The following is a 14313-nucleotide window of genomic DNA, read 5'->3' as shown; positions in this document are numbered from 1 at the left end:
TGGAAAGATATGGAAGTGATTCAAAAATCAGCAGGAGGTAGGTGGTGAAATAAAGCCAATTTGAAACATCATCATCTTGTGCAGGCAGTGTTTGGTTATCAGGGGGGAATGCAGGAGGTCTAGGTGGAAGAGGTTGATGAAACCGAGAGGAATGTTGTTGGGTGATGGGCGGGGGGATGTTCTTTGAAGAGTGGAGAGACGGTAAATTGGCACCCTGAAATAGAAAACGTGTGGAGAGGAAACTTAAGGAGGAAAACAGACGAGGAAAGGATGTTACATAGTGTGGGGTAAGATGGCAGCACATTTGATGTGAACAACAAAATGAAAAATATGTGCACATCAAGGAAGTAATGAGATTAATTACCATGTGGAAAACCTGCAGCATTAACAATAAATCCAAACTAAATTACAACAAGTCTGTGGACACTCCTGAATGGACAGATGGTAGCTGTACAGATAAAATCTGTGACTTGGGATATTTGGTATTTAATGTCATGAAGTTATCACTATCTCTCCTCATCCCAGAGCCGATTACAGCGATGTAAAGAAATATACACGGTGGAGAAGCGTAGGACGGAAGAGAGGAGGCAGATGAATCAGAGGACACGAAAATGAGAGAGAAAAAAATGGAGGAGAGAATGGAAAAAGAGAGCGAGCGAGAAATGGGCTGGAAAAAAAAAGATAAAGAAAAGATGATGATGGGATTAAAAGGTGAAAACAAAGGAGATTGAAGCAGCCTGTGAAATAAGATTACAGATATGAAGTGAGAACAAAGCTGGAAGGAAAAAAAGAGTACAATGAGGAGCAGCAAAAATAGTAGGCCAAGAATAAATGAAAGCAAGAATTCAACATGAAAAGCGTCATAAAATGTAAATTTGTAACTCCAAGAATATTAAATATGGGCCGTGTTTTGTTCTAGCTATGTAATAATACATATTTTTACATTATGTAGCGAGCAAATAGTCCTTAACTCGATATGAAGCAGGAAAATCCCCAGATTAGAGATATTATGATGATGATTATGACACTCTGCTGTAGTTTAATGTGTCGGAACAGAGTAAAATAATCAGGCTCAGCTGCACCAGGAACAGCTGCATCATTTACTGTTTCCTCATCAATAATTTAACAATCTGAACGGCCCCAGTCTTCCATATGAGCTCCTTAATATTTGAATACTTGGGTACTAGATTTACTGTGAACAAGCCTAATATGTGAGTGTTTTTTAATGGAATAGTTTCCCACTAAATTATTACTTTTATTTAAGTCCAGATTTGAATTCTTCCTCCACCTCTCGTAAACAACATATATTTTACAACCCTGTCTAAAAATGCTTTATTATTAAAAAAAAAAAAAATAAATAAAAATAAAAAATCATGGACTTCTCTTGCACAGATCCTAAGAACCTGTCAGTGAGATGCTGACTGTCACAACATAATATTAATATGCCATCATACCCGTGCAACACATATCTCAACAGTCACCATTAGGCTTTATTTTCACCTCACAGAAGTGCATGATGGCTTAAGAAAAGCGAATTTGCGCCACCTGGCTTCCCCTGTGAGAATTACTCACAGTAGGGAAACCTCCGACTCTGTGCTCTGATTCTGTGCTACACACGTTCATACAAACGGCTGCATTTAGACAGTTTAAGTGGTATCACTGGCTGAATAAATGTATAAAGGTAATATCAGCCTTCTATCTCTCGGTAGCGTTATGAATTGTAGTGGTGGGGCCTCTACAAACAAATAATTAAAAATAGCAGTCTGTTAGTGGCCACTATTTGGCTACTGTGCCTTTAAATCTCCCATGATCCCTTTCGCGGGTTTAAACGTTTTGATTCTATAACTAGCTTCTTACAAACGGAGACGATTTTTCTCCAAACCAACTGGCACTCGTATTTATATGATTATCACTATTAACGTTCCACTGCGGGGTCGTTTCCATATTTCGTCACACCATGATCGTGAATAACTGTTGCCTGTCGGTCTATTTATGCACCGTATCCGCCATGTTACATCCGGGCATTCAGAAGGCTTGCAATCTGGGCTACAAACGGAGGACTCGGTTTCTCTCTGCGCCCAGGGGAAAGTCCCCGGACCCGTGGCAGAAAGTGTCCTGGCTAAAACCAGTGTCGGCTTGCGCTCTACCCCGTAAAGCCGAGACGTTCAAGTGAACCGAGCTTGGTGATCGCCGGCCGACTTTGTCAGCGTCGATAGTAATGCAAGTGAGCAGTAACTAACGCCGCAACAGAACGGGGCTCATTCTCCGAATGCACTTTTCCCACTTTCTTTGTTAAACTGCTTACTCACCCGTCTACATGTCATTTTAGCGCCCTTACAATGATAATAATCATTCATTCTTAAGCCTGTTCTTACTATTTACCGAACGTACACAGATAGAGGACACACGCTCACAGCTTCAAACTTTATTTAAACAGGTTAGATATGCATGACACGCTCCAGAAGGAACCAGTAGATGGCGGTGTGCACCTTCAACGTTGGACATTTTCATAATAAATTGTGTTGTTATGGAACGCGAGAAATGGAAAATGATCTCGGCTACGGATTTTTAAAAAAAGGCATTGTATAATATGCCATACACATATACTAAAATAATGCCATACAAATGTATAATTTAAAAACAAAACAAAAATGTAACATATCAATATTAAATAATACAAATAGAAAAAATATATATTAAAAAACTATATATATGAAAGAACAGGACCAGGAAAAGGACCTTCTCGCTGTGAGACGACATATATTTTTAGAAAACTACTATGACTTTTTTTCGACATACTACACTTGGACTTTTTTATGACTTTTTTCGACATACTATACCATGATTATTTTCAAAATACTATACTATGATGTGTTTATGACTTTTGACATGCTATACTATGACTTTATTTCAGCATGCTATACTATGACTACTTTATTTATACATATTTTCGACATACTAGACTTTGTCTTTTTTTGTCGCTTTAATATCATTTTTAGCCTACTATGACATTGTTTAATTACTTGCATGGCACTATTTAAGGGAATACTACACAATGATATTGTTAAGGCATATTATACTATGACACTTGTCAATTTGGAACAAGCTTCCAATTTGAAACATGTTTCGGTCTCCATCTAGTGTTTGACAATGTGAAGAGCAACCCATTGCATCTAAGTCTAGAGCCTGTGATACCCTCAGGGATATGAACCTGACATAAGCTTAGATAAGATAAGATTAGATAAGATAATTCTTTATTGTCTGGTCCACAAAGGTTACAGACATTTTTCTGACAAGCCTCCAGTCACAATTAGAAGCATTCACACAGACATAATATACAAGACACGGGGTGCTGAAGTAGCAGCTGACTGTGAGGTGGTCATTTTGTGCTGACATTTCAGTATTGTCATTTTTGACAATAGGCTAAACAGGCTGTTTGTATGCATGTGAAACAAGTTTCATTTATTCACTCTTTTTGAAGGGGCTGCCGGGGCCCGTTTCCATTGAAACGGTTGAAACATAAGGCCGCCTATGCATGGCCAGTGGGTCTCCATTTTCTCTCTGGTGTTACCTTCCTGCACGACAAAGGGAGAACACATACACTTGCTTTTCCATGTTGATACCACTAGAGGGAGCACCAGATCTACAGCATCCTTCTTAATTCCCTCTGCCATGAAGCACACACAGGCACACATGGCCGTACTGTATACTACTGGATTAGGCAGCACACAAAAAGATTACAGCATCACATGATGGCCCCTCCAAATGCTGCCTGCCAGTAACCTACTTCCCCCTCTGAGCTATCCCATCATTCACTTGGAGTGGGTGTAGGCTCATGCAGCAGCGGCAGCAGCAGCTCAGCAGCATCATCACAAAGGTTCAGCTCCTCCCTGCCGTATCCTGGAGAGACTGAGGGAGGGAGGGAGAGATACGGAGAGGATCAGGGTCAGATGAATTCCAGTCTGAGTGACGAAGGCTGTGTGTGCAAATGAAGAGGAGAGTGTGTGTGCATGTGTGTGAGAGAGGACGAATCAGGAAGGGCTAGAGAAAGAGTTGGGGGTGGGGGTGGGTGATTGAGTGTGTGTATGTGTGTGTGTATGTGAGAGAGGGAGACATAGAGGAAATCCAGACAGGAGGAGGAAAGGGACATAAAGGGAGGAAGGAAAAGGGGGGAAGGAGGAAAAAGACAAGACAAGGGGACCCAGATTAAGCGGGAAGATGGCTGAGCCGGAGCTGAAATCGCGGAGCAGCCGGGAGAGCGTTGCCAAGGCGGCGAGCCAGGAGAAGATTGGGGGTAGGTAGTGCATGCTCACACTCCTGTCGATACCACATGGTGCAGGGCTGCATGATTCCGCCATGCGCGCTGATGCAACATTGGCTGATGCAAAAGTACATAAAGATTGACGTGGCTTCAGAGATGCATCATGTGCAATGTGTCTGTGTGATGGTCACAGGTTACCAAGGAGACAGGTGAGGAAATGTGACATTTAATACACGAAAATACAGCTTGGGTTTCCACATGGGCCCTTTACTGTAAGCACAATTACCTGATGACATGCGTGTCTACATTCACAGAGGAAGAGGTACATCAGGTAAGTAAGTTTCTTCAACAATGGCCGAGTGTAACCTTTTTGAGCAGTCCATGCCACACATTTTCATAAATAGCTGAAAAACAATGCACATTGCTTCTATCCCTTTCTGCATGACACAATGACATTAGTAGAAATATCTTTTTTGTTCTTGTTTTCATATAGTATCGTCTGTTATATGGACCAGAGCCGAAAATATCTAAACTAAACTCTTAAATTTGTTTTCTTCTGTCCTGGTTTGCTGTCCTCTATCCTGCAGTAGCTGAGGCAGACCCACACCAAGATGGCATGGTTGAAGAGCAGCCAACGTCTCCATCCGACCCCATGGCCCCGGCTCCCACTGCCACAAGCCCCACCGCCGGCTCGCCCGCCAAAGCGGACAAGATCGTGCTCAAACGCAGTATCACCCTGTTCAATGGCGTGGGTATGATCATAGGCACCATCATCGGCTCGGGCATTTTCGTCACCCCAACAGGTGTGGTCAAAGAGACCGGCTCAGCTGGGCTCTCCCTGATCGTCTGGTCCGCCTGTGGCGTGATCTCTACCATGGGCGCCCTATGCTATGCTGAGCTTGGCACAACCATCACCAAGTCGGGGGGAGACTACACCTACATCCTGGAGGTGTACGGCGAACTGGCCGCTTTTCTGAAGCTCTGGGTGGAGATGCTCATCATTCGGCCGTCGTCCCAGTATGTGGTGTCGCTGGTGTTCGCGACCTACCTTCTGAAACCTCTCTACCCGAACTGCACCGTGCCGGACAGTGCAGCTAAGCTCATCGCCTGCATGTGTCTTAGTGAGTCTTAGTCTTTAATACATATAATTCCACGTGATTATTGCTCCAATTACTCATTCATATGCTTTTACATGTGTCTCCCCACACCCCTGCAGCCTCCCTGACATTTGTAAACTGCATCAGTGTGAGAGCGGCGACCAAGGTGCAGGACTTGTTCACAGCCTCCAAGTTGCTAGCCCTCATCATCATCATCCTCTTTGGCTTCATCCAGATTGGCACAGGTGAGTCTGATTTGCTCAGAGACCGATGTGATATATCCACAGAGGTTTATAATTCGCCTCAGTCGGACTCATTCGGAGATCACGTTAAATTGTTTTATATAGGATTCTGTGGCCACAGGTCTACAAACCAGCCATAATAACACACTAATTAAACAGACCCATGTAGCTGATATCCATCTACATTCGGTCTGTTTCACTACCGGGTATTAAATCCCAATGTAACTTTCAACTACCAATCTCGATCACAGCTTGACGTTACGTTGAGTGAGTTAGACAAGTTGATACTAAAGTAAGATCTTTTTCTACAACTTTATTTTGAGACCGTCCACATAGAAAACAAGCTTGTTGCACTAAAGTGTGAAAGAAAAACAGTTTCTTGTTTCATGTGTCTGCTGAGGCATTGGCCAATATGAACATTCATAGTAAAATCTCCATTGACTGGCGCCTTTTTTGAAACATATCATCATACTTTGCTCATACTTTGATGGCCGTATGAGTATAAGTGTATTCCTTTTCTCTCTCCCAATAAACATGGTTTTCTCTACCATCTAATATAATAAGTGTATATTTCCGAAAACATATAGCAGGGTACGGTGTGTTAAACTAACTCCCACCTATTTTCATTGTTGTTTATTGCAATAATGATGGTCATAAGTAATATTGTTAAATGATAAAATAATGTATAATGTTATAAAATAAATACTATTTTTTATTTTTATAATTTTTACAAAAGTAAAGTTCTATCCATTATCGTCTCGCAGGCGCTGCTGAAACTGAGGTTTATGTCTTTTGTCTCTTTAATGATCAACGAATTGTTGACTATCGCTGATGAGCCCAGCCAAGCAGACTGCCCTCCTTTCAGTTTGTTAGTCAACCGAACACAAGGCTTGTCTGTCTGCAGCCGTGTGATTGAGCAAGTGAGCAGCCATACATACATGTCTGTCTGCATGGGTGTACTTTGATGTTGAACAGCATAATTGTTTTAATACGTTAAATATGTAACATATCAACCTATTTGTAATATTAACACTATTATACTAACATAGAACGAGAGTCATATGCAAGTGGCCATTTAAGAAGCACTGATGCTGCAAAAAAAGAGCTATTTCTCTGCCTGCATTAATTAATTGCCCACAATGGATCTCAATATGATCTAACCCTTCCATATCATTGCCTTAAACATGGACCCAACCACTACTATGATTCGCAGGTGCAATATCAAATCTATCTTGAATAACAAGACATATTTGTACTTTTCAAAACTGACGTAGAAAAGCGACTGGAATTAGCTCCAGACAAGCCATTCAAAAATAAAACCCGCGCGGGATTTCAGTGTGGCCATCGTCTGCCCCATGCTACATCTGCTGCTCTCCTTGCAAGGCCACACCCACGCCATTGTGCTCCACACTGCGTTACCATGGAAACTAGGCGGTGAAGCTTGCCGGCTGTTGTCACACTGTGGTCTTTCAGAGCGCGAGAAAGAGGGGACAGAGTGAGAAAATAATGAGTGTGTAATACAGGCCTCACAAAAAGCAGAGTCATTACCATTTGAAAGAGACAGGTAGAGGAGAGAGAGCCAAGCACACACACACACACACACACACACACACACACACACACACACACACACACACACACACACACACACACACACACACACACACACGGTGGTTGCACTTAAACTGCACAGTTTAACTGCCGTGGATAACCGGGTGGATTGAGGTTTACTTATCAAACAATATTTCTGCTCATGTCAGCTGGACTGATTCTGCTTCAGTACATGAAAGCAGATGCTCTGAGCTGGAGGTGAAGTGTTCAGACGGGGTCCCCACCGGCTAGTTGTAAATGTCAGGCCTGTCAAAGGGCAGGCAGCAACAGACCAGCCATCATGCGAGAAAAAAAAGAGGGCAGCAGCCCCGAATGAGAATCCATTTAAATTCTATGAAACCACACAATTAGTTCATGAACTAAAGCTGCGAGTGTAGAGAGAGAGGGGTGTCTCTCTTTCAGTTGATTTAGATCCCTTGATCTTATTTTTCTGTCTGTTTGCAGGCGATGTGCCGTACCTGATGCCAGACAAGGCATTCGAAGGCAGCAAACTGGGAGTGGACAATATTGTCTTGGCTCTGTACAGTGGACTCTTTGCTTTTGGGGGCTGGTGAGGCATTTCTGACCTATTTTGATGTAATTATAGATCAGAAACAGAAAATTATTTATTTAGAACTGCCAACAGTTTGCTTTGCAATACAATATAGTGTAAATATAGTACCTGTTGCCTTAAATGTTGTTGAACTCTATTTTTTTATTTTTTTTTATTTAGGAATTACCTGAATTACGTGACCGAGGAGATGATCGATCCAGAGAGGTGACATAAATGTTTTAGGATTGTACAACAGCATGACTGCCCTAATCCATTACTGAGCTTACTATCATATGTTTGCATGGATTAACAGTATACAAAGTAGCATGCCCACTTACATCCAGTACACACAAGCAGCCTTAAAAATGGCTGTAGAGCTGGATCAACAGCTCTCTTGACTAAAGCAAAGATAAACGTTTTGGATTATGTAAGTGTCCTAGTTGCTTTGTTTTACATGATACAATCTAGTAAGACTGACCACTGTAAAACACTGATCAGATATGAAGCACGATGGTCACATTTGCCAACTAAACTGCACACAATTCAACACAAACTCTCATAAATTCAATGGAAAAAGTCTGATATTAGAAATATATGCTGGGTGTTCTTTCATCAAATGCCCTTTAACCCCCCGTCCTGTAGGAACCTGCCCTTGTCCATCATCATATCCATGCCTATAGTAACGGTGGTGTACGTCCTGACCAACCTGGCCTACTTCACTACCATCTCCCCTGAAGTCATGGTCGAGTCCGAGGCTGTTGCTGTGGTGAGCTCTACATTTCTGTCATAAAGTTAGCTCCAAGTAGCAGACCATGAGTTGGCTCTTGCTGGTAGTTCGTGTTTTCTCACGAATGTCGTGCCGTTTGGCAGAGTTTCGGGGAGTACCATCTTGGCGTGATGTCCTGGCTGATTCCTGTCTTTGTGGGACTGTCCTGCTTTGGAGCCGTCAACGGATCCCTGTTCACCTCAGCACGGTGTGTGTTTGCAGTAGCATCTTGATGCTCGAATACAACTGTTTTTTTGTTAACCTAACAGTTGATACAATGAGTTTGGGGTGTGAAAGAAGATTACAGGGTTTTTCATATGATATGAGGGTAAACCTGGGATGGTTAAATTGAAAGTTGAAATGTTTGACCAAGGCCAATGATTTCACCACAAAATAACCAGCAGAGAGCTTTTTTTCTTCTAGGTTGTTTTATGCTGGAGCTCGAGAGGGTCAACTCCCTGCTGCTCTGGGTTTGGTCCACACAGACCTCTTCACGCCGGTGCCGTCCCTCATCTTCACAGTAAGGCCCCTGCCATTAACAGCAATGATATGACTTTTGACAATTGCACTACTCAAGTATGACCATTATTGACTACTATTTGGAACCAAAGAATAGCAACAGGACAAGTTTCCTTTTGTTAAAGCCATCAAAACTAGTCACAATTCCACAAGATCAACTCTTAAAATATAATATGATTTCCGAATACCTTGAATACAACGTTGTGTGGGTGTTTATACTATGTACACAAGACTAATACAATCTTCCTTTTCTCTTGTGTCAGTGTTTGCTGTCCATGATGTACGCCATCTCTCAGGACATCTTCTCTGTCATCAATCTCTTCAGCTTCTTCACTTGGCTGTGTGTCGGTATGGCCATTGCTGGCATGCTCTGGCTGCGCTTTACCAAGCCCGACCTCAGAAGGCCCATTAAGGTAAAGTATCCACGTCTGAAAGGTTGCATTGAAGGTGTTAAATGCTGCTTGCGCTGTACATTTCACTGCAATAAGTCAATCTAAAAGGATTTAAGACTCACTCACAGGTATACAAGTGATGTAAGACCTTTGCTCTATCTGAACCTCAGCCAGTTTCCTTGTCTGCCCAAAACATCAGCACGTCTCCTGGTTTCAGAGCCTCCATGTTTCTTTTTTTTAATAAATGAAAGCACCATTGTATCACCGCTCTTGTTATTGGCGGAACCATACTGTGTTTTCAGGATAGGAGGGAGTGGTGTTTCCACGTATACATGGCTCTTTGTTTCTGTTCCATCATGGGAATATTACTTTGGTTGAGTCTTTCATCTTTCCTTTCAGCTCGAGTGCTCTCAGCCCATTTGTTTTATAAGGTATGAGCACAAAATATACTACCAAAAGTAAAAGTAGTCATTATGCAGAATTTCCCATTTACAATGTACTTGGTTCTTAATTATTGATGCATTCATGTAAATCCCCCTGTCAAATATGAGTGTTTTACAAGGTTACATGGAAATAAATAAAACCAAACCCACATGTGGAGGGAGGAGGATGATATTAGGAGTCTCACAGTCTGAGGTAAGAAGCTGCTCTGAAGTCTGGTGGTACAGGAACTGATGTATCCAGACAGCAGCAGGGTGAACAGGGTATGGCTGGTTGGGTTTTGGCTTTTAATATCCTCATGTGCTCTTTGCAGGCTGATGTTTTGGACAATTTCAATCACCCGCTGTCCTGGGCCGTGCACATCCCATGTTAGTTTGTAATGTTTCCAGGAAGAATGCTTTCTATCGCTCCTCTGTATTAAGTTAACAAGAACTAGGCATCGGATTTCATGATGCTGATTCCCAGGAACTTAAAACTGACAATTTGCGTCATCTGCAAACGTCACGAGTTCTCTTCATGCAGCCGTCGTAGGTGTACAGCGTGAACAGGAGGGGGCTAAGTACACAGCCCTAGGGGACTCCAGGCTACCAGTCTGAACTGCCTGTCTGTTTGTGAGAACGTCTAATAACCAGAAGTCCTCATCCATCATCAGTTTATAATCATTTTCATTGGCGATTGTTGTCAACCAACAGCAGGTGTTGTTATTTTCAAGATGGGTGAGGGCTGAGTGGAGGGCAGCAGAGACAGCATCCTCCCATATGTATGCAAAGTGGTGAGGGTCCAGGCTGGCCCCAGCCATGTTGTTTCTGATGTGCTGATCAGAATCAGGGTGAGTGCCACAGGGCAGTAGTCAATGAGACCGGCCACCGCAGACTTCTTAGAGGACGGGGACGATTAGGGCTGTCTTGAAACAGATGGGAACGCTCTGCTGCGACAGTGATATGTTGAAAAGTGTCAGAAACAAACGCCTATGTTTTCTTTCTGCAGGTGTATTTGTTCATCCCTATAACCTTCGTTTTGGGCTGCATCTTCATGATCGTCGTGTCCTTCTGGGCAGCTCCGTTCGAGTGCCTTCTAGGCAGCGGCATTATTCTCACAGGCATCCCGGCGTACCTACTGGGCTACAAGTGGAAGAAGCCCCATGTGGTCAAAAAGATGCTGGGTGAGTGAGACATTTCTGTTTTTTTTAATACCGTCTTTGTCTATTTTTTCAGGCAAGGCCGGAGAAGCATTCATTACTGTTTGTTGTGAAACTCACGTGAGAGTATATCTGCTCGAGTGCAGCTGTGGGCACTGATACATTTGGTTTGTTTATACAGTCGGCACGAAGCGCTCAAACCAAGACGTTGATCCGATGTTTCATGCAATCTCTGACCTGTAGTAACCTAACAAAAAAGCAAACAGACAGGGCTGATGTGATGAGTTGTTTCTCCTCAGAAATCTTCACCATGTTCTGTCAGAAGATCTTCATGTCTGTTCCCGAGGAGAGGGAGCAGTGTGAGGCGGCTGAATAACGCCGGGCAGACTGAATGAGATGGACTCGTTCCTGATATGTCTTCATTCATTCACGTGTGATATCGCTAAAGCAGTTTCTTTTTTGTTTGTTTTTTACTTTAACTAACTAGGCAGGTAACTGTTGAACACATTGATATTGATGAGGGGGGGGCATGGCAAAAGAGGGTTTATGTATGTGGCCTACAACGTATAAAGGCATATCTTGTGAACGCGACAAAATGCTCTAAACTTGATAATTAATTAATTGATTAATTAATAATCTCCTTTAATGATACAACTTGTAAGTGAGTAATTGTATGCCAACACAGCGTTACAAATGCCATCCGATATATATTAGTGGCCTAAAGTGTACAGATGAGCAGCTTAGTGAGACAAGATATTCTATTAACAACCAAACATAGTTTATCATAGTTTACAGTTTGATAGAATATAAAAGCTACTAACCTTTGAGTTAAAACTAGAGACCTTATGCAACGGTTTATGATGTATTAACTAATTTTAAGTAAAACAGACACAGGGTAAAAGTCTAAATAAAGTCAGAGTTAACACTGATTACATTGCTACTTATATTTGTGTTAATAATAAACAAATTAATATTTTTTTTTGTAAAATGATTCCACAGCGCTATCTGATAGCACAAGCTAAAGTGAGACATAAGAGTGCGTGTAATGTTTCCGATGTGTTGCTGTGAAGCAGGTCTGTTTCTTGTATCATTTTTTTTGATTCTCACATGAAATCAGAGTCAGGCAGCGCTGCTTATATGGTGATATTTGATGGAATTACAGTGGATACCAGCAGCTGTTTGTGAGGCATTATGACAGCAAACTGAAGACCCGCGTATAGATGTCTTTCTGGTTATATTTAGAAAACTCCACTGTAGTGGTTTGTGGTGTTTGTATCTAGTATCTGTGCCAGCCATGTTAGTGCTGATGTTCCAATTTTCTTTTGTTGCTTTATGGTCACGATAAGACCGGGATGAATGTTACAAGTTCAGTGACATCGGCTTTGCTTTTATATTTTTCATATAAAATCTTACTTTAAAACGGAATATCTGAGTGTTTAAGTTACTGAAATTACATTCAGTCTCCTCAAGATCCAAGAGGGAAAAAGTATAGAGAAGAATAGAGAGAGACAGTCCCCTGAAACAAGATACTGCCAAATCATATACATTACTGCCAAATCATATACATATGCTGAAATTGAACATTAACCATTATTGGTTGAAGAGACCAAACAGATAAATTGAGTCAAAGCTTTGAGATTTTTTCACAACAGCAGACAGCAGACAATTTAACTCCAACCGTTAATTCTCTTAGTCAGAAAACTGACAAGAGATGAAACATGGTCTCTCTTCTTTCATAATGCACCTTTTCCCCTCCATCATTTATTAAACAATAAGATGGCTATGAGCACAACAATAAACAGCACAATAACGAAAGAAAGAATTCTGTATGTGCCCTTTACTAAATTAATAAAAATCGTAAACATTGTGTGTAAAATCATTGATTGACTATGAAGATGAATGGTTTCTGTAGACGTCATCATATATCATATATTTCCATGTTATGCACAGCATACTGTACCTCTGTGTGCTACTGTGTGTATGAACTGATGAGGCACATTTGCCTCATTAAAAAAGCTCTCGTTGAGCATATTGTTAAACTCAGAAACTGAAGGTACCGATGTCATTTATTGTAACTGTTTTATGTCAGTGATCATGGCGGGTACATGTAACAATAAAAAGATTTCTTTTTCCAAAGTTGGCACGGTTGTTTGTGTTATGTAAAGCCAACAAAAGAAGTGTTCCTCGGAGGGAGGAAATCAAATGGCCCACTATCCTAATATACTTGCATCAGTTAACAAAAGGCCAAGCCCAGCCTCTCTGCAGATAACACTTTCTAATAGAACAAGCAATCCCAATGAGGATGTTTCACAAGCACGATTTTCTCTTTAAAAATGTTGTCCAATAGGCGGCATCACCTCAGCCATCAAGTGTCTGGGTAGTGGTCTGTATGAAATGCTCTGTCCGCTCTTGTTTGTCTTGTCTTGTTTATTGGCTGCCAGACAATGGTGCTGCCTGTGCCTCTGATGTCAGGAGAATTCATATCCGTCTGAAGAGGAAATGAGAGGGTCTAATGGCAACTGATGGACCCAGTATCGGAGATTCTGGGGGGACAATATTAGCGATGGGAGATTGGACAGACATGGAGCCAATATTGCACAAGTGACGTAAAGAGTATTTTGATACCTTCTGCAAAAAGGGGAAGGGCGTCAAACAGGGACTTGACCAGATCATTTGATTTGCAAAATAATAAAATCTAACATTCTAAGTACTGTAGGATTTAAATCAAGAAAATTCCATTAAAACATACTTTAGTTTATTTATTATTGTAAATGATATGCAGCGTCTTTTTCTTTTCTTTTCTTAATTTTCTATATTTTTTTTACAAATTGAAGTACTTATTACACATATCATTAATCAAAGTTTCCTGGCCAGCTTTCTGTGTTTTGAAGTAACCTCCGGGCAAAACTATATCAGCATCAATTCAATTATACATAACTAGCTGAGATGAGATCGACTCAGCTCCACAGCAAACATACATCATCAATATCAATCTTTATACATAATTTAGTTGTCCGTATTGAGCCTTCTCGATCTATTTTTCATAAAACAAGGAACATTTTGTCAGTGGAGTGAAATAAATCCACTTCTCCCCTGAGCACTGTGACTTGTTTCATAAACAGTTAAAAAAATAATAATAAAATAATAAAAATAAAGCCAAAAGAAATGCATTTAAATGTATTTGAGCAACATTTCAAAATCTTACCTCAGGGGTAGTTTGTTTGGACTTGGTTCACTTTTTATTTAAGTTGTAGGACAAAATTATTTTCTTGTATTTCTGAAACATATACAATAAAGATGTTTAGAGGTTTAAT

General features: G+C 41.2%; 1 protein-coding gene across 2 annotated transcripts; it reads left to right on the top strand.

The window, feature by feature from the left end:
* Positions 1-4101: 4101 nt before the first annotated feature.
* On the top strand, positions 4102-11974 carry LOC311017464 (large neutral amino acids transporter small subunit 1-like). 2 transcript variants are annotated; one of them, XM_084015834.1, is made up of 11 exons: positions 4102-4294; positions 4852-5382; positions 5478-5603; positions 7656-7761; positions 7924-7968; positions 8386-8509; positions 8614-8717; positions 8933-9029; positions 9292-9441; positions 10849-11023; positions 11299-11974. In XM_084015834.1, the coding sequence occupies exons 1-11, from the start codon at positions 4219-4221 to the stop codon at positions 11373-11375; spliced, it is 1611 nt and encodes a 536-aa protein (XP_083871960.1). In that variant the 5' UTR covers positions 4102-4218; the 3' UTR covers positions 11376-11974. The 2 variants fall into 2 exon arrangements, with proteins under 2 accessions (XP_083871960.1, XP_083871959.1); XM_084015833.1 differs by having other exon boundaries at positions 4103-4294; positions 4849-5382.
* Positions 11975-14313: the final 2339 nt, after the last annotated feature.

Source organism: Eutrigla gurnardus (assembly GCF_963514095.1).
Source record: "Eutrigla gurnardus genome assembly, chromosome: 8".
NCBI classification, from domain to species: domain Eukaryota; kingdom Metazoa; phylum Chordata; class Actinopteri; order Perciformes; family Triglidae; genus Eutrigla; species Eutrigla gurnardus.
The sequence above is the reverse complement of the archived record's forward strand: the minus strand, read 5'-3'. Positions and strand labels throughout refer to the sequence as shown.